The 26,987-nt window shown below is 41.9% G+C and overlaps 1 protein-coding gene across 2 annotated transcripts in view; it reads left to right on the plus strand.

Annotated features, from left to right (window-relative positions):
- The window catches only part of SORT1 (sortilin 1), a 941,002-nt gene that overhangs the window by 784,938 nt on the left and 129,077 nt on the right, over positions 1–26,987 (plus strand). For both annotated transcript variants that reach the window (XM_044076883.1, XM_044076884.1), the window contains one exon: positions 685–798. In XM_044076883.1, coding sequence (XP_043932818.1) covers positions 685–798 — 114 coding nt within the window. The remainder of the gene's footprint in view (positions 1–684; positions 799–26,987) is intronic.

A 26,987-nucleotide genomic window follows, 5' to 3' on the forward strand; every position in this document is an offset into this window, starting at 1 on the left:
CAAGCACTGAGAACAGTCACTAGTCACTCTTGAGGGCGTTGCTTCCATTGAAGTAGGAGTTGATATTTTTCATAGAAACTTCTGTCGGTTGAACCCAATTCATAACCCCCATTGTGAGATCTACTGATATGAACATTTGCATGTTAATTTAATTTTCCACTTTTTCTCCAAAGGTGGTGTTTCATATCCTTAAATGATGCATGATTTTATGCTGTGTGCATTGTTAGCCTTGCTATCATCCTTTAAAATGTAACTGCTTGACTTATGGTATATTCATGTTTTTGAAGGTTGACTGCTTTTAATCAAATTGGTATAATATATTGTATTTATAACAGAAGTAGATAACTGAGAATGCTTTTTAAGAGCTTATATTACAATTGGAAAGCTTGCATACTGCTGGGGTGAGAAGTGGAAAGAAGGGGTGTTCTTAGGGGGATGGCTTGGAAACCTATTGGCCAAATGCTGCATTTTCTGTTGGGTATAACATTCTCTGAGTAGCTTTATAGTAAATATTTGAACAGCTGTTTATTTTGATGTCATGATTGTTTGAGCCTGATTTGATTGACGAGGAGTTGTGATGTATTCTCTGAGCTGGATAAGCTAACTAGTTAGGAAACTGTAGTTGTACTTTGGAGGTGCTGTATGTTGAGCTTTTTACTTGAACTTCTCTCATCTTTATTTCAGTGATTTTGGATATTACCGTCCTGAGAATAAGTCAGAATGTGTGGAACAACCAGAGATAAGTGGAATTCTTGAATTTTGTTTCAATGGGACACAAGAGCAGTTGCAAACAACTGGGTAAGACTGTTTCAGCTGATATGCTTTTAGTGGATATAAAACTGTGCCTTTTCTTTAGTGTAGTTGTGTGATGAGCATTATGCAACTGCAACTCTTAAGTGGTCAAGTTCAAATTGTCTTTTTTTTTTATTTGTTGCTCCTGCAAATAATGTAGGTACAATGGAAAATAATTCATTTGTTGCTACATTGTGATGATGATTATGATTATGATGATGATACCTTTGGGTAAATCCTTATGGTATGGAAAGTTGTTCATGTACTTTAAAACTTCGTGTACCATGTTGAATAATGGTAGAAAATGGAAGAAGATTAGAAGGAAAGCACAAATAAGTATGACAAACCATGTGATAGTGACAAAGATGATGAAGAAGCTGATGAAGATGCAGTAAAGAATCATATTACATCCATCCAGTCTCACAACTGGGTACTAAGATGGTTCTCAGATCTGATTCAGCCACTAGCTAGTGCTCCGAGTCTCAAGCTGCTTCAGTTTTTCAAATACCCTAGTGGCTCTCTTCCTTTAGATCTCATTTGCCTCCATCATGAACAGTCGGTCACAAGCCAGCAGCTCCTTTTATACTTATTCCTTCAGGTTCTTTTTCTGTTTGTTTTTCCATTTTCCTTCATATATTTGCATATATTTATATACATCTCTATTTCCGTTACTGATTCTCTGTTATATGTATTATTTTCTCTTATAGCCTCATCTTTTGTGGTGTCTAGGGAGCTGACCTGGCATCTCTCTACTCGTTAAGAAATAGTCTTTACTATTTTCTTTTGGATTGGATATGGTATTCAAAATGTGTACTAAATGTGGGCGTAAAATACCACCTCAAGACTGCCATGAATTGTGTGTGGTCTGGTTGGAGCTGGAACATACACACTTTCATTATGCTATATGTAGAGGTTTTTAGACATTGGTTCCTCTTAGGTGAAACAAATTGATCTTTAAGGGGTTGCTTCCTGCAGATACTTCAGATAAGACCAAGAAAAGGATAAAACAAAAAATGAATTGGAAGAACAAAGGAAAACAAACCTTGATGAAGCAAGTCCTTCATCCACTCCCAAGGCAACACGAAGGCAGCCATCTCTCTCTCTGTCACCAACTTGCTAGTCTCCAGAAATGGAAACCATAGTCATCTGGGACAAATCTCCATCCAGACTCATGAACAGACCGACCTCTGAAATGGAACTATCCAAATTCCTAACTTGCGGAGCTATGTGTACAACTTCTTAAGATCTGCACACTGATTTCATAGTGTTCCAGAAGCAGACTAGGAGCCCATTATGAGGGCATTTTTGAAGACACAGATAGGCTTGTGTATTATTCCATCCCACTCCGTTTCTAGAGCAGATTAGGTAGCCCTCACCCTCACCTAACACACCTACACACCTTACCACCCTTTTTCAGAACAATATGCTTTTTTTCTTGTTAAACTGCTTACAATGTTTAGGTAGTTCACATGAATGGTACCTCTTTTTTTGAAACCGTTGGTAGCAAGCCCTCAAATTTTTTAGACTTGTAATCCTTTACTCTCTCTACATCTGGGTCATGCCTACTACTAGTGTTTTACAGTTTTTCTTTCACAATATTGCAGTAAGCACTTTCTTTTTTAACACATTTGATTCCATGCAGTGTCTATCTTTTTATTGTTTTTTTTTCAACATCTGTATTAAATTTCCACATATGACAAAGGTAATCTTACATTTATATAAATGAAAAACATACAAAATGATATCACTTTAGTTGCAAACAGTTTACATCACAGACACCATTGAAACAACTGTAGTTGTAAACATTATAAATCACTTATAAACTTTCCAGTCATTGTCAGTTAAGCATTATATAGCTCATTCAAATCCTGCCTCTTAAACCTCGTTCCTGCTCTGCATATACTGTTCCCACAATTCCCATTTTTTTTTCTCTGTAGTTTGCTCATTCCCTATTCTAAAGTTCCGAATTCCAGTTGTTTTATCTTGGTTACTATAGTCACTACTACTAGTAAAGTTGGTCTAGACTTTGATTTCCATTTTCTAGTAATAGCAAATGTGCTTCCTGAATTGCCAGTGTCTGGGAGTTTTGTGCCTCATGTATCCCAATACTCTTGTTTTTCATGGGTTCATAGGAGGTTACTAGGCTAATGGCACTAGGGCCTTTACAAGCCCAGCCATTTAATACCTGTGTTCCCTAACTGACCACTGTTAGATAGTTTGTTTGCAGAACAAATCTATGATCAGCGCCAGCTGCCCCTATCCATGAGTGACATAAGTGCCATCCCAATGGTGAATTTACAGTCTCCCATCCGGCTGTCCAAGTTGCGCTTAAATAGTGTCATTGAGGAGCTGTGCTTAAAGTGAATAGGGAGTTTATACCATAATAGCGGCAGTCTCTGGGAGACATATCTGTCTCTCCAGCATGTTTTGTTTAAGTCACAGGCTAGGTTGAGATCTCTGAAGTAAGTGACTCTTGTCCCATTTGATTTGCACATGTGCAGCATTTCCATTAGGGTAGGGTCAGAGTCTGCTCTACAGGCCAGACCAGGTTGCCTCTCTACAGCTGTAGAGAGTACAGTCTTTCCATGTAGGTCATGTTTTGGAGTCCCTGAATTCTCTTGGTAAGAAACGTCTGTGGTCTCTAAAGCTGCTGCAGGTGTCTGGTGAGGTACATGCAAAAGGGAGCATTGCACTCTTATTAGTGGTCTGGGAGCATTGCACTGTATTAGTGGTCTGAGGAGGGTGGAGTACAGAAGAGTTGTATACCATCCTTGGTCTTTGATGCCCTTGGTTATGAAGTGTGCAGTGTAAAAGGTTTTTCTTACCACTGTGGACACATGGTGATCAAAGTTTAAACTGCTATCAACTTGTTTTCCCAAGTCACACACCACTGGATTTGAGCTTAGGGGGGGTGCTGCCTATGTTGTAATTTACAGGTGTTACATCTTTGCCAAAGTGTACAGTGATGCACTTTATTGCATTTAATTTTAGACCGTGGCTTTGGCACCATTCATTTGTCTGTGTTAACTCCTGTAATATGCTAATTTCTTTAGGGGACTCAATGATTGCTTCCAGTTTGCAGTAATCTGCAAACCTGGTAAGCCACAGGCTGTCTACTTTCATGTGGACTTCTGAGAAATAGATTCCAAACAGTAGAGAACCCAGCACAGAACCTTTTTGTATCCCACTGGTAACTGTTCTACTGGTGGAGGTAGAATCCCCAACTTTGACAGTATGGGTTCTGTCTGTGAGCCAGTTGGCTACCCATCTAGTGACATATGTGTTAATCCACAGCTGGGAGAGTTTCTCGATAATACCAGAGTGGGAAATTGTGTTGAAAGCTTTGGCTAAGTCAAGATAGGCGGTATTTACTGCTTTGCCTTCATCCAGGGCTTTGGTGACATTCTCAAAGAAGTCCACCAGGTTTGGTAAGCATGATCTACCCTTAACGTAGCCAAAATGGATCGGGTTGTGAGTTTGAAGGTTGCCTATGTCCTTGTTAAGGTCTGATTCTTTCCATGGCATTGCAGGTAAAACTGGTTAAGTATATGGTTCTATAGTTGTCAGGGTCTGTTGATAGATCACCTTTGTGCAAGGGGATGACAGTTGCTGTTCTCCATTCTTCTGGAACAAAGCCTGTGCTCAAGTGGATCTGCTAGGTCATGTTTTAGTTTGTCTAGTAAGCAACCTGGGATGTTATCTGGCCATGTTTTCGGCCTTGGACTTGCTCATTGGAGATACTGGGGAGAGGGCAGGTGTCGAGTATGCTTTAGGGTATGGCTGGTAGAGACAGGGAGGGGGTTGATGTTTGTGCCAGATATGTCAGCTAACAGGTCCACTATGAATTCGACAACTTCGCATTCCCTTTTAGATTTCAGATGTAGCTAAAGAATGCCTTATGATTGTCTTTAGCTAGGGAAACTAATTTAGCCTCATAACTAGCATTAGAGGACTATACCAGATATCTGATTTGCTTGTTCAAACTGTGGAGGGTATTCTTTCTCTGCTGATTAAGTTCCCTGTTGTACTTAGAAATCGGTTTCTTCCATTTGTTATATAACCTTTTTATACTCTAGGTCCACCAGGGTGGCCTGTTTTTACAGGAGGACTTGGTTTTGAACTTGTCATGTACAGCAGAGTCAGTACAGTTGTTTAAGTGGTTATACAGGGCATTTGTGTACTCCTGCATAGGATTCATTGTTGGCTGTGTTAGTAGGGGGTTTAAATCTTTTCAAACTATTTCTTAGTAGGCTATAGTTTGTTTTTGAGAGATTTCTCATTTGTATTTCTCCTGTGGAGGTGTCAGATCAGATCATTGTTTTGAACAAAACATATATATGGTCTGAACTTACTAGGGAGGACAGAACACAAGGGGTAGTGCAGTGAACCTCCCCCCATATTGGTGAGTACTAAGTCCAGAACATTTGAGCCCCTTGTGGAGGTGCAGACTAACTGTTCCAAAGCATTTGTATTAACAAAGTCCAGGAACCTTAGCGCAATTAAGCTTGTGCTCATATACGTCACCCATTAATACAAGGATAGTTAAAATCGCCTATGACCAAGGTGCTTGGCTGTATTGTGAGTGACTCGAGTAAGTCCAGGTAGGTGGTGTACTTCTCATGGTTCATGGCGGGGACCTGTAGCTAGCAATGATGTGGTAGGATATTTTTACCTATAGTTATTTGGACCTGGAGTAGCTCCAGAATCGTACTATTTTACCAGTCTCAAGGTGTATTTAGATTTAAAGAAGATTGATATACCTCCATCTTTGGTTATTTTGTGCTCATTTTGAGGTATGAATGTGTGGAAGGCATTGTAGCCTTACATGGCCAGGGTGCTCTCTGCAGCCTTGAGTCAAGTCTTGGTGACTGCATAGACATCAGCATCTTCTAAGGTGACAAGAGCTTCCAGGGAGTGCATTTTCCTGTTTAGACTACTAGCATTAAGCAGCATAAACTTAAGTTTGTCTGTAATTGATTTTTTACATCAAAAGTTTTCTTGTTTTGATATTGCCTAAAAAGGCACTATGGGGGAGGCAAGCATCTTTGCCAGTATTCGAAAGTCTAGAGGAGACTGGTGAAGACCATCTCTGGCAAAGCAGTGTGGACTGTCAACCATGTCTTCCCAGGCTGACAGATACTTGATCCTCCGGACTGACACCAGAAGCTAATACCTCTCAACTGTCCCTGATTTTCAGGGATGTCCCTGATTTTGATTTAAATGTTAGCTTTGTCCCTCTTAATCCCTCCTAAAACTGATGACTTTTGGAGGAAAGTTAGTGAATTAAACTTGATGAATAATGACAATAATTAAGAGTTGTACATTTCTTTTACCTCACAAAATGTACATCAATTCATATGCTGTGATTCTGTGAATGTCTCAGATTAGTAGCACTAATATTTTAAGTGTCCCTGATTGTCCCTGATTCTGTTGAAATTTGTCCCTATTTGGCTGAGAGCTGTTAAAATTAGCCAGTTGTTGAAGTCAGTAATTTTTTGTTTATATTGTGATATCAATCCTGGGTGAAGGTAGAATACTGCTTAGGGCTAGGGACATACCTGCCTGGATCACATAATCTGAGAGTTCAGTCATGTTTTTCTCTTCATGTTGTCCAGGGAGGTACATCTTAAGTCATTCACCCCAAGATGTACTATGACAGAGAGTCATAACAGTAATCGTTGCCGAGTGACTGAGTGTGTGCATGATGTGATGGATTCTGGCACCTAACAGGCAGCTGACCATCACGTTCTCCTTGTCCAGCCTGGTGAGGGGGGGATATCTGTGCATCTCACTATGGAATCTCCTATGACCAGCCCATTTGGTTTTGTGGTGCTCTGCCTTAGGGGCTTATTTGTTGAGGCACTGGTGTGTGTGTGTGTGTGTGTGTGTGTGTGTGTGTGTGTGTGTGTGTATGTGAGTAGATTTTTGTTGTGCTCTAGTACGTGTGAGTTTTTTGTGCTTGGGAGGTCTCCGTTTTTTTGCTAGGCCCTTAGTGAGTACCTCCTTATATGTGGGCTAATGTCATGACTTTATCTTTTGTGAGAGGGGGAGGTGTGTGTGCTGACAAACCTGTTTGTCTTGTTTATTGTTATGTGAGAGGATTGATTCCAGTTTCACAGTATAGTTGCATCTCACACATACTGTATTTGCTGTAGGAACAAATGGGTTGTCAGTGTACATGAGGCAATTATTGCATTGCCTCAAGATGCCCATTTCAATCAGGTTGGTTGGAGAAATATTGGGAAACTGACTGTCCATTGTAACAGGTTAAACTGTAAGTACTGTTAGAGAGTGGGCAAGTTAGATCAAGTTTTGCTCTAGGGTTAGCAAGGTGACTTGCTCTGTTGAGGATTAGAGATCAAAGAGTGTGGCAGTGCTGCTCAATGCTTAGCTGAGTTGCCCACAGTGCTCTAGGGAAAAAGTTGCATTTAGGCGTTTGCTTTTATACAGGGTACCACTAACCCCTGTTGTGTGGTGCACAGTTACTCGCAAATGTGAGGCTTAAATACAAGTGAATTTGAACAGTTTTAACACAAACTACCAATAGAAAAGCCCCACACAGTGCCTTATTGCAGGAGTCCCCAACTCAGGTGAGTCCTGATACGCACACTTCTGCCACAAGAGTGCAGGGAGACCCTCTTAATATAAGATGGCTGGTTTTGGTGCTCAGGTGATACCAGAAAATCTAGATTCAGCAAGTCTGAATCTAGCCTATGCTATTTAAGGCAGAAGTAGCAATGATACAAAGTGCAGAATGAAGCAGTCACAGCAGACCATTCTTTTTCCAAGAACTAATGCTCATGTAATTATCCCCCATTTTCTACCGTCTTTTAGCCATTCTTTCTCAACACGCACAGTATCCTCATTCTTCCCATCCCTTCCTTCCACCATTCTTTTCTGATTTTGGAGCCCCAGTGTATTAGTTTTTTTTTTTTTCACCATCTTCTCTTTGTCCTTTTCTCCATGTCAAAGACTCTGTCACTTCCCATCCCCTTGATAACTGCTTTTTATAACTTCTAGTATGATGTACAACTCTAACTTATTTACAGAATTCTCTTCCAACTTCAGAAATTGTCAGTCTTTGTACAGTACAGTTTGCTGTTTACTCCTTGAATTGGCCAACACTGTGGCAGTGCAGAAACCACGTTTGTGTCCATTGTCTCTGCTCTTCATCCGTGCCTGACCTATGGGCTATTACTTTGTTTCTCTGCTTATTTGTTCCTACCTTCTTAGTTTTGCCTTCTACTGGAATTATTACTGCCCCACTTTGTGTGCCTGACCTCCAGGTTGTTTCCCTGTTTATCTCCATAGTGCTCTTGCCTTTTTATTTATGCCGTCCACGGATGTTAACTCTACCCTTGCGGTTGGGTATTCCACCTTTATTCACTTTTATCCCTATTTCTCCCTCACATTCACAATCTATTTAGTCCCTGTGATGTGGATTATGGAATTGAGGGCTGCATGGTCTGATTATCTGACCTACCTGGCTTTGCTTTTTGGTCATTCACCTCTCTCAACTGTCTCTGTATCCTCTTTATACTGTACTTTTAGGAAAAATGCTCCCTTTGTTTTCCAAGTTAACCCTAGCTCTTCTACTATGCTGAACTCAAAAGTTTCATATAATTATATCATAGTACCCCCCCACACACACTTTCTATGGTGTTAATCCTACTCAACTCTACTATTACGGCATTCCCTCATCTTAGAGTCCCTTATTTATCACACTATGTAATCCAGAACATTCTGCCTCACAAATAATTTGATTTTTTTTTTTATTTTTAATTAAACATTAACTAATTTACTCTGTTTTTGCAGACACAAACACTTCATACATATGTTCTGTGGAGGGCCCTGTAATTTCCAACTGGTGGAATACTCCTACCTCCATTGCATAACCACTCTGCTGTCAACATCTTCTGACAGCTTAACTGTATCAGAGCTCTTCCTGTTTTGCTCATTATGCACACAGTTCAGTCTGTCAATGTGGAGAGAAAAATAATCCACCCCAGTTCATAGTACCTGTCTGTACCATTTAACTTAATCCAACAGTATCAGCCTAAATGTCCATTTTAATGTTCTCTGCATTTTGGTACTTTTCCAGTTTTTCTGTCAAGACATTATCTTCAGTGGTATTAGCCATACCTTGCCCCAGTTTCTTTTCCATTTTCTGTAAGTAAGTGAGACTGTTTCCCATTTACTCTTGCTAATGTTGTTCAGTCAACCTATTTTTTCTGCTTGCTTAGAGCCCTCTGCCCTTTCTCTGTCTCTTGTGCTTTTTTGAACAGAAGGAAATGCCTGTCCCCCTACTGATGGAATTATCTGGCAGCCCTTCTTTTTCACTCATTCCAGTGTGGCTCCCTAGGTACCAGTTGAAATTGGAGGTTTTCTAAGATTTTACAGGCTGCTTTAAGAACTGAAGGGCTTCTTTGGAGTCTGTTTATATCTCACTGATCCCTGCAGGCACATTCTAAAGATTGCTGGGTAAAGTAGTCTCCACTTCATGCCATTCTCTTGGCATGATCTTATCATAGGTACAAAGTGGTTTATTTTCCTGAGAGTGTCAAATGAGAAGTCCTGTTCTATTTAGATGCAGCTTTCCCTGTACCCAGTCTTTTACTTGGTTGCCATTTTTCTGCCAAAATCCTTTCCCTCAGGGTGTAGGTCTGAAATCTTAATATCACCCCCCTGGTATCCTTCCCTCCTCACTACTTGGATGCCATTTGGTCCGTATGTGCCCTTTAAATCAGGATTTGGGAGTTCCAGTATTCCAGTCCACTGTGACATTAAGCCCTGTACTGCATTACAACAAGCAATTCCCTCATGTTTTTGGGATTCCAATTGTTTTGATTTTTAATTCTCCAGGCTGTAACCTCTGCATTTGCTGCTTTGTTCCAAATACTATAGCAGTGCCTGTGTGGTGGTAACATCTGCCTTAAAATGTTGTGTAGCTATACTGTATGTTCATTTAAGCATTCACTTAATTCATTCTGTGCTCCTGCTTAAACAGGTCCTTTTGCAATGATTTGTTCATTCCTTTTATTTTTAGCCATATGACCTCGAGGTTCAAATTTTCCTTGCTCTCCAGTGATGGTTCTGCCATCATTTTCTGCTCTTTACCTGTCCTTGCAGAGGCTCCTCTCTTACTTTTGCTAACATCCACTTTAAGCACTTCTCATTCTTTTTAAATCTTTCCTTCTGCCACTTAATTTTTCTCATTTAACTCACTTTCTTTGAAGAGCTGTGCAGTTCTGCTGCCTTTTGTAGTGACACAATACTGGAAGTTGGGATGGCTTGATGAGTTGAGAGTGGCATGATGCCACGGCACTTCTATGGGCTAGGCTTGCAAAGGCTCCAGGGCCATTAGCCTAGTATGCACCTATGGAAAGGATCATCATGGACCTTATAAATAAAGATATTGGGGACCTACAGACACTGGATCCTACCCAGTTCGGCTTTGTTAAGGGCAGATCCTGCCTCTTAAACCTGGTCAATTTCTTTGAAACAGTCACCAAGGCCATTGACAAGGGGAAGGTGGTCTACACAGCCTACCTGGACCTCGCAAAAGCCTTCAATACAATACCCCACTCGGGCATTATAGATAAGCTCACCAGCTTAAATATAAACCCCTATGTCACTAGATGGGTTGCAAACTGGCTCAAGGACAGAACCCACATGGTTAGAATAGCTGGAGCCATGTCAGACTCCAAACCAGTTACAAGTGGCGTCCCACAAGGCTCAGTCTTGGGACCTCTCTTGTTCGGTATATATTTCTCGGAGGTACAGGCCAACATGGAAGGACTGTGGCTGACCAAGTTCGCAGATGACTGAAAACTGGGCGCCATAATAGACTCTCCAGCCGACACAAGCATCCTCCAAAGGGCCTCATAGAAACAGACAACTGGTGCCAGAGCCATGGCCTCAAGCTAAACGCCAAAAAGTGTATAGTCATCCCCTTTGGCAAAAACAAAGTGCCCACAAATTACCACATAGGTGGTAATCCATTAAGTACAGAAGAAGTAATTAGGGACCTGGGGACCCAAGTTGATAGCAATCTCTCATTTGACAACCACGTGGCCAAAGTGGTTAGAAAAACATTTTATATAGCCCACCTAATCATGAAGGGATTCACATCTAGATCAGGGGAGGTCATCGTGCCTCTTTACTCATCCCTCATCAGGCCCATAATTGAGTACAATGCCCCTTTTGGGATGTACCTTACCAGACACCTGCAGCAACTGGAAAGACCCCAAAAGTACCTCACCAAGAGGATCAAGGGGCTCAAACAGATGCCATATGCTGCCCGGTTAAAGAAACTCCAGCTCTACTCAGTGGCATACCGCCTGCTCAGAGGCGATCTGTGCCTGACGTATAAAGCCATGTCCAACCCGGAATTAATGGACATGCTGCACCTCAGAAAATCCGAATCCCATCGAGCTACGCGCTCGAGGGACTTAAACCTCAGCACTGAAATAAATAGGACATGCTGGAGGGACAGATTCATAACCCAGAGGCTCCCTTCACTCTGGAATAAAATCCCAGTCCAGGTTAGGCAGAGTCCCTCAATGACTCTCTTCAAGAGGAATCTTGATGAGTGGATGGGAGATCGTAGGTTTACCCCGGGTATCACTTCTGTGCCACTGTTAGACAGAGGCACAGTATACTAACCTCGAAAAAGGGCATAGCAAAATTAATTTAAAATGGGTGGCGAAAGCCATACACACTCTGGCTAGGCTTTTATAAATGCCCTAGGGCAGATAGCCTAGTATGAACCTATGAACCTATTCTTGATGATAGAGAAGACTTCCCCCTTCACCACTCTTAGCTTCTTCCCTGGTGTCCATTTCTGCATCAGAGGTCTTTTGACCCTGCTATCCACATGGATCTTGTTGATTCATTGTTGACGGGTATTCCTACCTCAGCACTAACAGCAGCAAATGAGACCCACTCAACTGTGGTTTTTTTTGGTTCCTAGTAGATGTCTGAATTGATTGCTCAATGTCGAGTCTTCGGCACCATCCTCAGTGACAATTGGTTTGAGCTGTTCTCCGAGTCCTCTGTATTCAAGCAATTGGAACTGGTCTCTGTTAAGGGGCCTTTGGAATCCTCTATGTTGAGACTCCCCCTTCTGCACTGCTCACCTGTGTTTTGGTAAGGGAGGACGCAGTTCAAGGGTTAGGTCTTTGATGCCCGTGGGTTCTGGATGCACCTTCGAGGCAGTGGACTGGATGATGGCCTCCACTTCCAGGATAATGATAGGACTTCAATCAGTATTGGTTTCACCTCAAGTATACTATTCAGCTTTTCAGTCTTTTCATTGTGGTTCCCAGGGACAAAGCAGAACTGTAAGCTTTGGAGAGTTTGAGTGTGACTACCAAATATTCCAGAGACTAACCAGCCACAGCTAGGGATCCCTAGGAAGATACTTTGTAAAAGGTAACACACTGACTCCCCTTCAGACATGACTTGGATCAGAGAACGGGCTCCCCTCAAACCCCTCCTGAAAATGTCACCTTTAGTGAAGTTCTAGAATTGATGCGACAGTGAGGACCCTAGCCATCTGAACCTCCCTCTCAAGGTGAGGAAGTGTTCTTTGAAGTGTATGTCTCTGCACCCTCTGCTTCTTGGGTAGTCCTGCCTGCTGCTCATATTATTATATTTGATCATTAGGAGGGCATGGCAGGAACTGAACACAACTGAAGAAGCAATTCCCTGCAAACTAGCCAAGGTCTTATAATCACCTAAAGGGGTTCAGGCACCTAGGCAGCAAGACATTTCCCTGTGGTGCATTTGACTGGGGACACATGGCTGAAGTGACATTCAGCTGCAGAGAAATATGGCTGTTTGCAAATTCCCTGTGGGCAAAGAGAAGCACACACTGCCATGCTCACAGCTTTAATAACCAAATGCATTGTGGCAGAAGAAGTAATGAGTGTTGTGCTCAGTGTTCAGTACATATTTATGTAACTACAACTTGTAGAAATATGCTACAGCATGGGGGAAATCCTGCAGGCTACTGTTGTCACATTTATGCTCCAGTATGCAAAATGTTCCCTAGATACTGTGAAGGGGGTACTGGTACACATACACCAGTTATAAAGGCACTGCCCATTGTGTACTGCATTTTTATTGCCACTGACATGCCCTCTGGCCAGCCTGTTGCTGATGCCTGCCATACTGCCTACTGTCTGATGTTCTCTTGGGGACCATAGACATTATTTTTCCCCTGTGCATTTGGTTTTTGAAGTTGTGGGCATGGCAACATATTCTTCTCTTTGCCCACAGGGAATTTGCAAACAGCCATATTTCTCTGCAGCTGAGTGTCACTTCAGCCATGTGTCCCCAGTCAGATCTACCACAGGGAAATGTCTCACTGCCCAGGTGACTGAACCCCACCTAAAGTTAAGCGGCATTGGTGAAAGGACTTTCTGGCGGAGTCATAAGATTGTTGCAACAGCCACCAAAGAAGAGCTTACAGATGAGTTTACTTTGGGGATGAACACTTATAAACAATCCAGGGTGACTGACAGAATGGGAAAGTGAGCCTACACTTCAGGCATTCTTATCCTAAGAGCATTATAGGTTCATATAGGCTAATGGTCGTAGGTCCTTTACAAGTCTATCCAAATTATACCCATGTTCCCTAATTGACCATGGCTAGATGGTCTTTCTTTGCAGGGTAAGTCTATGATCAGCACTGACTACCCCTATCCATAAGGATCGTAAGTGCCACCCCCTGGGGTGAGTGTACGGTCTTACATCCAGTTGTCTAGGTTGCACTTAAGTAGGGTCATTGAGGAGCTCCGCTTCGTGCGAATTGGGAATTTATTCCAGAGGAGCAGCAATCTCTGGGAGACATATCTGTCTTTCTAGCATTTTCCATTGATGTCACAGGCTAGGTTGAGATCCCTAGAGTGAGTGACTCTTGTTCTATTTGATTTGTGGACGTGCAGCCTCAGAGACTGCTCTGTAGGCCAGGCATAAGTCGCCTGTCAGCAGCTTGTAGGATACAGAATGCAATGACATGGCTTTCAGTTTTTCCATGTAGGTTATGTTTTGGAAGCCCTGAGTTTTCTTGGTGCGAAACCTTTGGTCTCCCCAGCTGCTGCAGGTTTCTGGTGAGGTACATGCAAAAAATTACATAGCCCATATAAATCGCTTCCAAGGGGACCTTGCAAAGCCAAGCTATGGATACTTTGAGGAAGCCTCTGACACCAGAGTCTGCTAAACAGTGGCAGATCACCTTGAATACCATGTTTAGTATAATCAACTTGTCCAAGCAGCTGACAGAACACCAAAAGTCTCTGGCATGGACATAACTCTCAGGCTTCATACAGTGCTTCATCTCTGCAATTTTTGCGGACAGTTTCAAGGTGTCCTTTACCAGTGCCTCCTTTGATGGGTCTATACCAGTGCCCCCTTTGATGGGTCTAAACGTATTATTCTTACAGTTAAAAGAAAAGTTAATGAGGTGTGAATAGGATGAGAATATGCTCTGTCATGGTAGTCAGATTTGAAAATCCTAAGAGATTGTTTAATAGGCATCAGAAGGGCACCAAATCCCTTTGGTTCATGATATCTCAGAATCAGCCTGTAGATTTCTCCTCATATAGGGGCAGCCATGGCAGTGGGGGCTCCTTCAATGAGTGCTAAACCAGTGCTTGTGTGGTTCTGCAAAAACAGTGGAACAGAAGACCCTTCTCCTATTGGAAGGACCAGCACCACTGAAGGCTTGCCTGACTTGTCCATCTCTGGAGGCAGTTTGAGTGGGAGCTGTCTTTCCATTCAACTGCATAGATGGCTTTCACACAGGACATTTGAATGCAGAAGATCATATCCAGTGGCTGTGCCCATTTCCCCTAAAACTGCAAACCCAAAGTCTGCAGTTACTAACACACCATCAGCTGCAGATGGCCAGCCAAGAGGTAACTGCCCTCCACAAAAAAAAGAGCCATCCAGGAGACCTACCAGACCATAAAAGGTCTGGAATCTATGCAAAATTCCTTTTGGTTCCAAAGAGCAAGGGCTTCATGCCAGTCTTTGACTGAAATAGCCTAAATCTTTCTAAAGGCAGATGATTGAATGTGCTTGACAGACCTTCAGGACATTTACCTCTAAAGACTGCAAGGCAGTCAAAGTTACCAGTGCTTCTTATTAGGAGCCAGCCACTACTAATTCACAGCCTTGCCCTTGGGGTTTCACCACAGTCCCTGGGGTGTTTATCAAGTACATGACAGAGATCAAAGCCCATGTACAACTCAAAAGGATAAGAGCTTTTTCCCATGTCTAGATGGCTGGTTTCTCGCTACAACAAATAGAATGCTTATCACCATCCATAGACTACTTTTTACAGCTCTGCCTATTTTTAAGCATTTCTTTTTTATTTCCGAAGTGTCTGATGCAGCCCATTCAACGTATTGCTACATGGCTCTCACTCCTGAAATTCAATTATTCCTACATCATCTCAACAGCAGTTTCCACTAGACCTGCTGGTTCTCAGGGTTTTGGGTCACATGGCAGCCTCAGTACTCATAGCCACGTCTGGCTGGTTTCAAATGAGCAGTCTTCAATAGATGCTTTCTGGCCAGTAATCACAACTGTCAGATTCACCTTCCAGTCTAGCATTTCTAATTCAGACATGCAGGAATCACATGAGATGATGATTAGCTTCCTTAGATGTGATTTGTAAGAAAATTGTTCGTCACCCCACACACACACGCGCACACACACACACGCACACGCGCACACACACGCACACGCAGCAGCTGTGACCACAGGTGTCTATTTTCTATGGTGGAGGAAGATATTTCAAGGGTAGGATGGTTCAAGGAATCTGGAAACATTCAGAGACCAATCTTTACATAAACATCTCGGAGACATTGGCAGTTCTAACATTACACAAACTTTACAACTTCTAACCTCCTAAAGTGATAGCTATACAGTCAGTGTCTGTGGTCTGGTATATAAACAAGCAGAGGGAACCATGTCTCTATCTGGAGAGAATCAGTGAGAGTATGGCAATGGGCGTTAGACTCTGTTAACTTTCTGATAGCAATTCTAATACCTGGGAAAGTCAGCTGGCTAGCAGACTGGCTAAGAAAGTCTATTCTTATGCCTTGCAGGTAGTCCCTCAGTTTGATAGTTGTTCAGTAGATTTTCATTCACTGGGATCAGCCTTGCTGCATCTTTTTCCAAAAAACGTGTATCTGGAGCGTTTCTCCCTGGGCCTACAATTAAAAATGGGCTCTGTACCAGTCTTGTCTTTACTGGTAAACAAATGTTAAATAAAATTAAGTTTTTGCCTCTTCCTCCAACACCAAATGCAGAACCTACTTCTCTGTAATTCCCCCAGAAGGGCAGTCACCCAGGGACATTGTAGTCTGGTAGTGGCCCCCAGTCTTTCCTCCAATTCCCTTGATTCTGAAGTTTTTTCAGAATGCCTCAGCCTGCAATAAAAAATAATCCTCATTGCTCCATACCAGCCCAGACAGTTCTGGTTTCACTTCTCAAATGACATTTGAATGAATCTTCATGGTTTCTGGATCCTCAGCCATATATTCTCTCTTAACCAAAAGCTAATTCCACTAATGACCAAGTATCCTTTCTTATCCAAAAAAGTGATCCATATCTTGTCCACTTCTCAGAAATGTATCTACACAAAGGGTCTATAAAAGTATATAGAAGCATTTCACTGTTTGGGCCACAGGTCAAGGGTTAGATCCTTATTCTGCCTTCTTTTCAGATGTGCTCCTGCTCTTTTCTTATCTGGTGCAGGTTCTAGTTACTCTACCATCAAGCTATAGCTAGCTTCTATTTCAGATTTTCATCCTGGGTACCAAAGTGCCAGCCTGCCAAGACGTGAGCTGTACAAAGCTTTTCTCAGACAAATATTTATCCATCTGCTAATAAAAGATCTTGCTCCTCCGTGGGACCTCATTGTAGTAAAGCTGTAACAAATCCTCCTTAGAAACCAGCTTTGACCACAAATGTAAACATTTTCTCTTGGAAAACTGTATCTGGTGGCAGATGAATTTCAGAATTGCAGGCCTTGTCAGCTATTTCTTCTTACTTGATCTTTCAGAAAAAACAGTTGCCCTGAGAACCAACCCCACCTTTATTGTAAAGGTAACATCTTAAGATGATGTTAACCCACAAATCTACCGACATACTTCCTAGTCACTCAAGCAGAGAGAAATACATACTGCACACCTTGAATGTTCACAGGCAACTTAAATTCTGTCTCCATTGAAAAAAGGTTTTCAGAAAGGATGTTCAATTATTTGTCTCATTTGCCTCCAACAAGTTGTGCACAAAAATTCTCTAAATGGACATGGTCTAGATAGCTATCTAATTGCATTGCCTTTGTCTGTTTCAAAAACCATATAGATTTGCCTGTGAACTCAAATGCTCATTAGACTACATTGAGTGCAACATCTGCATCCCTCTTCTGAAATTTTTGTATAGATCACATTTGTGCTGCAGTAGCATGGTTTACCTTGCACACCTTCTCCAAACACTACAAGGTGGTCATCATTTCCAGCATCAGCTTCATTTGGAGCTTTAGTTCTGAAAGGTATCCTGTCTTGGTGCCACCCAGGAAATTGAGTAGCTTGAGACTTTGATACAACTGTCAGATCAGATGGACAGATGAAATAGGATTTGTAAGTTATGTCTTAACATTATGATGGATCTTTTTCATACAAGTCTATCAGATACGACATCCCACTCCCCATCTCCCTTGCAAATTGTAACTGTTTTTAAAAAGTAGAGAGTACACATATTACTATTCTGTGTTAATCACCAAGTCAGCAAACTCAGTCTGAAGGGAGAGAGATATTTAAGGATTACAGAAAAAAATTGAAGGAGCTTGAGGTTCTGATCTGACAAGTAGCTCATTAGTTAACTGTTTTGTCAAATGGATATAACTTAAAAGGATTCAGTGTTATGGTAAGATATGACTTCCATTTATGAAGATGGTGATGAAGCTGATCTAAATGATGATGGTGATAAAGATATAGAATGGAGCATAAAGATAATGGTATAATGACACAGTGAAGATGACAATGAAGCTGATCATGACAAAGGTATGATGAAGTTTATTATAAATTTGATAATTTCACTGATGGGATAATAAGTGATGATGAAGATGATGCAGAGGTTAAGATAAAGATCTGATGTAGATGAAGATGATTCACTGATGATGGCAATGGGACAATTCTTTTTGTGTTTGAGATGGTGAAGCCACGAAGATAACAATACATTGATATAGTCAGAAAGATGGTGATGGCTAAGATAATGAAGATGAGCACTAAACTACTCGGTGTATAAAACCTGTATTCTCCTCCTCCTCCTCCTTGTATCTTCATCCCATTTTCCTCATCATTGCCTTCATATTTATCTTCATTATCCTTATTGCCATCATTTATTCATCAGTCACCTTCGTCACATCCACATAATCTTCGCAAATTATTCCAAACGTTTTCATTCTAGCACTAATTCAGTCACTGTATAATGAAAATAAATTCACTTTACTACTAGTCTTCCTTAAGCAATAATTATTCCATTGTAGGCAGCTATTACAGTGTTATGTATGTTTTAAACTGTATACCAAGCAGTATACAATTTGCTAAGAATCTTATTCTGTTCGATTTTGCTTTTTAACCTTTTACTTGAATAAAACTGTTTATTTAGTGATTTAATGGCTAATAGACTGGTAGAGTAACTGATTGTGCTGCATGATGTTTCAATTTATGCTGATATTTACTGCAGATTACAAAAAGCATGCCTACCTTCCACAAACTGTTTCTTCTCAGAGTTATGTCAGTTTGGTCCAGATGGTACAGAATCTGGAAGCATTTGTAGAGCTGCTTATTATAGGGCAGATAAAAACCCAAGCTTATTAAAAACAATCAGCTTCACTGAAATAACTAAAGTAAAAAAAAAATTGGGTATTTTAGAACTGAAAAAAAATACTTTCCAAAATATCACAGAAAGAGTAAAAAAAAAAAAGCAACCAATCTTTAAATGTTACATACCGTTCTGTGTGTGACATGCATGTGAGTGAGTGTACACAGCATTCAGCTGATAAAACTACTTGTTTAAACGTGTTGTAATGATGTATTACAAGACTGTCTGTCTGTTTGTCTGTGTGTCTGTCTGCGTATGTCTGTAGAAGCTGCAGTCTTACTTGTCAAAAAACCACAGTCATTTAGGTAAGAAAACCACAGCACTGACCTGACAAAACGTCTGCATACTGATATGGAGGTGTAGCATATGAAAAATGGATGTAGATGTAAAGCATTTAGAAAAGCCATACATTTGTTTAGGTGTAAAACTATGACATTCAAAGAATGAGCATACAGGCTGGCTATGGGAAAACTACATTGTTTGATGAGGTAGAAAACTACATTGTTTGATGAGGTAAACAGATTTTTGATATGAAAGAGGAGTATTTATTTCTAGATGTATGTATTTGTCTATTTAGGTTTATTGACCAGGAAAAGACTGCTGATCCCAGTGGGCTAGTTTCAAGCTCAGCCTAGCTTTTAATGATGGGAGTACAAACAGTAAAAACAAAGAAGTACAGTTTACAAGTTAAAAATACATTGTAGGTGCAGAATAAGGTCCCTATTAGATCGACAAAAAATCAAAATCTCGAATGGCTGATGTGAAAATGCCGTTCTTTGAAATTGCTGTTGTGAGATCACAATACAGTGAAGACTGGAAAAATTGTCCTTTCCTCCCTGTAGTACAGTCTTGGAGCTGGTATATATAATTAGCAGGGGGTGTGGGGGCACAGCCCCCCACAATACCTATTTCGAAGAACGGCAAGCCGTTAGAGATTTTAAAGTTTTTTCATATAATAGGGACCTGCAGAATAAAGATAAATATAGTTTTTTAGTGGAGGCATAGTAAAAATACAAGTATAGTGAATAGTAAATTACATTGACAAATACAAAATTGTGGTAAAGACAAGTAGCAGATGGTTTAAGTTTAAGATATCTGATTAAGTTATGTTAAGTCTGTGAAAAAGCATTATTTTGGTGATTTAGTCGGGGTTTTGAGGCTTTCCCAAATTGAGGAAAGGTAGTTAAGTCCCTAATGTTTGGTATTCTAGATCCCCAAGAGTTTGGGACCTAGTATGAAGACACTGGCTACTGCATTTTCTGGAGGAGAAGGCAGTAAGAAGAGAAGTTATCTGGTTAGGATACGAGGTTGTAAGTTCTCTTATTGTAAATCCAGTAACACCAAACAATTCTCCGCTGTAACAGGATTCCAATAAAGGCAGTCCCACAACCCTGTAGTATAGCAATAATCTCTGTGAAAAAACTGTGCAGTTCACGACCATATAACAGTAAAGGTTTATTCTTAAAACAACACAATAACAAATTTAGCACTTTTATTTCCAGTGCCGGAAACTTCATCAGGAGGGAGTTTGAATAAAAAAGTTGCCCAGTAGCAGATTTGATCCATTGAACTGGGAGTCCATTTTCCTTTTTGAGTATTGAGCCATGGTGGTCTCTTCTTGGTGCTACAGAGGTGAACTTGCTGGATGTTAATTTTGGTAGTGTAAGGTTTTTTGAAAAAGAGGTAGTTCCTGGGAGAGCATATTTGAGCTGTGCCATGAAGAGGCCTTTCTCTACAGCTTGTCTACCTGATGATAAAAACAGAGAGATCTTCTATACCAAGAAAAAGGTTTGATGCATGTTAGATTTGGCTTTATGAATATTGAAGTTTAGGTTTTGGTCCAGAAAAAGTCAGTTGTATAAAAGTGATGTTTGTTTCTAGTGTGTTATATTGATTGTCAATGATGATGAATTCAAATGCACAGGACTTAAGATTTTGGGAGGTTTCAAACAGCATGACTTCTGTTTTGTTTAAAAATTGGCTCCGGGTGATGCAGTCATTTTGACTAATGTCACCACATGGGCATGGGTATTTGCCAGTAACAAGTGGATTGAGGACCTGGCCTACTCAAACCTACACCAGGGACTCATGCTAATGGTGGGAGGGCTTATGTGCCCTCTGTTGGCCAGTATATGCATGACATAAAGCCCAGCTTTAGCACAGTAAGCTATTGGCTGGTCTGTGTCCTGTTGCCCAGCTTGGGTAACATGGGATAGCTCAGTTGGGTGAAAGCTGGATGTAAAACCAAGCAACTGCCAGATACGAACTAAGAATTGCTACACTTGGTGTGGGCTCACGGAGAGGACACAGCTTGGAAGTGGATGACATGATGAGGAAGAGGTTGGGCATCCCATGTATCCAGGAAACAAAACAAAGCCACTTGGCTTGGGGTTCAGAGTCTACTACCAGGAGGAGGACAAATCAGAAATGGTGCAAGAATTGTGGTGTGGGCAAGGCTTCAGAAGACAGTGAAGGATGTAATCAGAATTACTGATAGACTCCTGGCAGTCTGATTCCAGTGTAAGGATAGGGCACTATTCATAATCTTAGCTTCCCTTCAGCAAGGTTGTGATTTTATTTGTTTATTTTATTTTACATTTGTTAACCATGAAGGTCTGACTGACGCAAGTCCTTTTGTAGTGGAGACCCGATGATAGTAAGGAAAAGCATGTATCCAGATAGTTGCAGAACCTATTAGATAGAGTAGGACAACATGAATTGGTGTTGATACTGGGTGATCTGAATGCACGTATTGGAAGTGACATAACAAAATATGAGGACTGTCTGGGTCCACATGAGTGGGGCAGCAGGAATATAATGGGAGAGGCCATTCTGTCTGGCAAATGGCTTGATAGTAGCCAACATATGGTTCAGCAGGAGAGAGTCAGAAGATCACATACAAGAGTGGCCAACATGCAACTCTAGTAGACTTTCTTCTAGTAAGGAAAGGGCACCTGGGTAGAATCAGCAATTACAAAGTCATCCCCAGTGAAACAGTCCATCTGCAGCATAAACCACTGGTTGCCACAATCGGTTTACAAGCGGTGGTCAGAGAAGGCTCTAAGGTCAGCAGAGACTAGGTTGAAGACCTGGAAGTTGATTTCAAGGAATTACTTGGTGCTGTAGCACCTTGGAAAGAAGAGGAAATAGATGGAGTTGAAGAAGAGTGGCAGCACCTCAAAACGGCATGTGTGAGGGCTACAGAACAGATATGCGACCAAGGCTGGTATGGAAATAAGGTACGTAAAGATAGCTGGTGGTGGATTGCACAACTCTGGAGAAGTCATTAAAAGAAAGGAGTGCAGGAAAAAGTGGGAGGAACAAAAGACTGACCAGGGTAGGAAGGAATACTTGTTGATTTAACAAAGTGGCTAAGAGAGTAGTTGCAAAGAACAAAGTGTCAGAGGCACTCTACTAGCTTCTGGAAAGTGACTCAGTAGATGGCACAAAGAAAATACATTAGGTTTACAAGGCAAAGACAGAAAAATAAAGAAGGTAGACATCATTCATAAGAGATGCCAATAACCTAATCACCAGTCCACAAGACATCAAAGACAGATAGGAGTTCTACTTCTAGTAGTTTCAGAATGAAGAAAACCTGCTGAGGATGTACTGCCCCAGATGCAGCCTATGATGAAAGAGGAGGAGCCCACAATAGAAAGCACTAAGGAAAATGAAGTCAGGGAAAACAGTAGGCTCAGATGAGGTAACAATAGATGTCTTTTCATGTCACTGTTGTGGTATTCATTACACTAGGGATCCCCTGCCAAGGGCGGCCTGACATCCAGCCAGCATACCAAAGCCTTTAGGTTGCTTTAATGTACGCCATACATCACAAGTATGCTCCTTGCATAGCGTAAGGCATAAAGGTGACGTCCAGCTGTACCATTCTCAGAACTTATTTGCTGCCAGACCGAATGCCATCTTCTGATAGTTGGTTTGAACGTCTGTTCCATTGCTGGTTCACCATGCCATTTCACATAAGTGCCTTGTTGGGGTTTTGTTGTCTAATCATTCTTCTGTTGTATTGTTTGCTTGTGGGGTTTCATGTCATCCAAGAAGGGTAAATGCCAGTGTGGGAGACAGATTCCCCATAAGGCGCTTCACACCACCATACATCCTGTTCTAAGACCCTTTGTAGTAACCTTTCTTCTTTGGGGCTTTATCTTGCGAATTGACCTCTTAAGCTTCTTGCTAACATCGCGATGAAGGAAACTTCCCAATCTGAGGGTCAGCCATCTGCTAAGAAGGCCAAGAAACTTGTGCTAGAATCTTCTGCTGTACAGCCTCCACTAGACATCTCTCCTGAGGCAAGTGACAGCATGGAGGTTCGCCTAACTTTATCATTGAATTATTTTGTCGCGACCACGTTGGAGACCAGCGGGGATCTGACCTTAAGCATGTCCAAGTAGGCATTGTAGATATTTGCTACAGATATTCTGGGGAACCACTGCTGATTATCTCCAAGAGATGTTCCCCAAATTTTAGTCCGAGAAGAAGTCCCTACTACAATTATTGAATGCCGTCCAGGGTCAGAGCCTTTCAGATTTTTTAAGGCAGATGTCCCCTTAAAGAAAAAGCAGGAAACTAAACACATTTCCTCAACTGCTAAGCAGCCATAGAGTAAATGGCAGTCCTTCAGGGGTTGTTTAGTGCTTTGCTGGCTTTAAAACCTCCTCATGGGGTTTCTGTTCCAGCCCACCCTTGGTCCTGTACCCCCCCTTAAGAGACCCAGAGACAGGATTCCTCTTAGGAGGAGGCAGATTCAGATGAGGATTCACTTGCTTACTTTTCCCAGATTCTTCCTTCTTTGGATTATGGGTCAGAGGAAGAGGAATCTGCCAGACCTGATATTCCCTTTGAAGAGATTTCTTTTGGGGACGCTATCTCTAAGATGATGGAGTTCTTCAGATGGGATTGTGCTCAAGTTTCTGAGATAAAAAAATATATTGCTAGCTAATACAGACAGACTCTTTAAGACTTTCTGCTGTCCCTTCTGTTTTGGTTGCTTTGTTGGATGCCTTTTTTAATGCCTCTAAGATTCTCAGTCCCTACCCCAAGAAACCTGATTGGTTCTATAAGGGTGCCTGAGGACTGTAAGTTCTTGTACAAATGCCCTGCTGCAGACCCCCCAGTGGTGTCAATAGCTTTTGACAAACCTCAGTTGCTTCCTTCTCCTGTTACTGCCTTCTGATAAAGATATCAGAGCCATGGAAAGGCTAGGCAAGAAGGTCTATACCTCTTCTTCCTTGGCTTTTAGGGCTGTTAATTATCAGACCCATATGTCCAGGTACTTGTTGGCTATGATTTCCCAGGCATGTCAGGTGATTTCTGACCTTCCAGACTCTGAAGGTAAAACTTCTGACTTTTCCCTTTTAGGGACTTCCTCCCAGGTGGGTCATCATTCCATCAAGTATAGTTATGATGCAGCAGATGCTTTTTCTAGGCTTGGTACTTTTGGGTCGGTGATGAGGTCTTCTTGGCTTCGGCTTCAACCTTTGCCTGATGGATGCCCACGTAGATAAACATTTGTTTGGCAAAGCTGCTGCTGACTTGTTTAAGTCCCTTCAGGATGAGGGCAAGGCTTTACAGGAACGTAAACGTGCATTTCTTCTGTGCCTAAATTTTAGAGAAATTACTCCAAGAAGACCACCTTTGTTCGCAGGCAATCTCATCCTCATTCTAAGGGTAAAAAGGATGGCAGGCAGGCTCCTCCTCTGAGGGCTGCTCAGACTTGTGTGCCTCAGAAGTCTTTTTTTTTCCTGACAAATCACATGCTGTCTGACTATCCTATACTTTCCTTTCTCTTTGCCCGTCTCTGTCTTCATACTTGACTAAAAATTGCTCAGGATTCCTGGGTTCTATCCATTATCTGCTGGTTGTATTTGATGATCTGGAATCTCTTCCACCTGTTATGGGAATTCCTCAATGCCTCAGGAATAGCTGCCCTTTCCAGGGGTACTGCTAGATCTTTTGACTCAGGATGCTGTTCAAGAGGTGCCTGTGTCCCAATTGGGGGGGAGGGGTTACTCCAGGATGTTTCTTGTGCCCAGGAAGGAGGGTACATGTAGACCAATTCTAGATCTCTCTCATTTAAACACGTTTCTGAAGGTGCCCTGCCCTCTTTTTGAATGTTGTCCCCTTAAACTTTGTTCCCTCTTTTAATTTCAGAGCCTTATATGGTATATCTGGATCTGAAGGATGCTTATCTCCATATTCATCCCCTTTTCAGGAAGTTTTTACATTTTTCTCTGTTGCTTCCTGGCATTTTCAGTTCTGTGTTGTGCCCTTTGGCCTATCTACTACCCCAAGGGTGTTCACCAAATGCCTTGCTCCTGTGATGTTCACCAAATGCCTTGCTCCTGTGATTGTCTTTTGCAGGCTTCAGGGGATCCAAGTCTTTCCTTACTTGGATGACGACCTGTTTCAGGCATCTGTTCCTGAGATATTGTTGTCAAATTTGTTTGCCATTTCCCTTCTGCAAAACCTGGGGTTCACAAACTTCAAAAAGTCTTTTCTGACTCCTTCTCAGGATCATATTTTTCTGGGGGGGGGTACAGGATCTAGACTGTGCCTGTGCTGGCATCCCTGCCTCCCCCAATGCCTTAATACTAATTTCCTTTTTTCAAACTATTCTTCCTCTGGCCTGACCTCCACCATTCCTATGCTTCCTTTGGCCAAACTCCACATGGGAAAGTTTCAGTGGTTTCTGAATTCAGTTTGGCTTCAACATACACATCCCATCAAATTTATAGTTCCTGTTCTGCCATGTCTTAAAGAACTTTAGTGGTGGATTCTGCATTTGTTTCTAAATCCAGGGCTTCCTTTTCATCACCCTCTTCCCTCTCAGAAGCTGTTCACAGCTGCTTCAGACATGGGTTAGGGAGCAGCATTTGGCTCCCTAAAGGTGCAGGGGGGTTCATCAACCGTTCAGCAGAACACACCAGTGTCAGAGAGGAGAGCTCTTTTGTAGGCTTTTCAGGTTTTTCATCCTCTCTTCTCCCTGAGAATTCTCAGGGTGTTTACAGAACCACAGTGATGTGGAATGTAAACTGGGAGGGGGGGGGGGGGCAAGATCTTATCTTCTTTGCAGGTTGGCACTCCTGGTGTGAGAACTTGCTATCCAGTATCAAGTGACTCTTCAGGCAGTTTATAGATTAAAATATTGTGGCAACCACTCTGAGCAGGTCCTTAACTCGATGGCATGAATGGATGCGTCACAGGGATGTGTTTTTGGACATTGCCTACCAGTGGGGTACTCCTCAAATGGATCTTTTTACCTGCCCTCTGGACAGACTTCTTTTTTGTGCCAGAGTCTTGGGTCCAGTGGTTTGGAAGGGTGGATACCCTCTCTTTTTCTTGGAAGGGGATGTTTCTATATGCTTTCCTTCCCCTTCCCCTCATTCTAAAAATCCTGTTCAGAATTCAACAGGATGCTCCCAAAATCTTGTTGCTGACTCCTTTTTGGCCAAGACAGCATTGGTTCCCTCTTCTACATTTAGCCAAGGTCACTCATCACAAGCTACCTCACCGGATGGACCTACTCACAAGACAAGGGATTTCTCATCCATCCCCACCTGCCCACTCTTCAGCTGACACTGTGAGTGATAGGGTTTTGATTCCTCATGGACACCTTTTTTTTTCTGAGGGCATGCTTAGAGTCCTGCAGGAGGCCAGGAAACCCAATACTAGGAAATCCTATGTATGCAAATGGAAGAGGTTTTTGGGTTGGCATCTTTCTCATAACCTAGATCCACTTTCAGTCAATGTTTTTTTGGTTCTCTTATCTGTGTAAATTGCTCAGTGCTTTGTTTGGCGTATTCTTCTGTTAAGGCCCACTTAGATATCTCTGCTTGTCAGCCATTACCTCTTGTTTTAGCTCTTAGATTTGAAGCTAAACAGTTTCTTAAAGGTGTCCTTCATATTAGTACTCCCAGGAAGTCTGTCCCTCCTCCCTGGGATCTTAGTTTTGTTTTGGAAAAATTGTCTCATGCTCCTTTTGAGCTTGTTGCTTCAGCTTCCTTGCAACATTGCTTTTGGAAGACTGTGCTTTTGTTAGCCTTCTGCCAGACTGGTGTCTGAGCTTCAAGACCTTATGGCTTGTCCTCCTTTTTTGGTGTTTCATAAGGATAGGATGTCTTTGCATAGTAATCCTCCTTTTATGCCCAAGGTGGTGAATGAGTTGTCCCTTAATTAGTCTATTCATTGTCCCAGATTTTCCCTGTCTGCAGTCTGCCAGTGAGAATGTGCTACACACGACGGATGTGCATAGACACCTAAGATTTTATTTG

The sequence above is a fragment of the Protopterus annectens genome, chromosome 7.part0 (assembly GCF_019279795.1).
Source record: "Protopterus annectens isolate FY-2018-M chromosome 7.part0, PAN1.0, whole genome shotgun sequence".
Classification (NCBI taxonomy): domain Eukaryota; kingdom Metazoa; phylum Chordata; order Ceratodontiformes; family Protopteridae; genus Protopterus; species Protopterus annectens.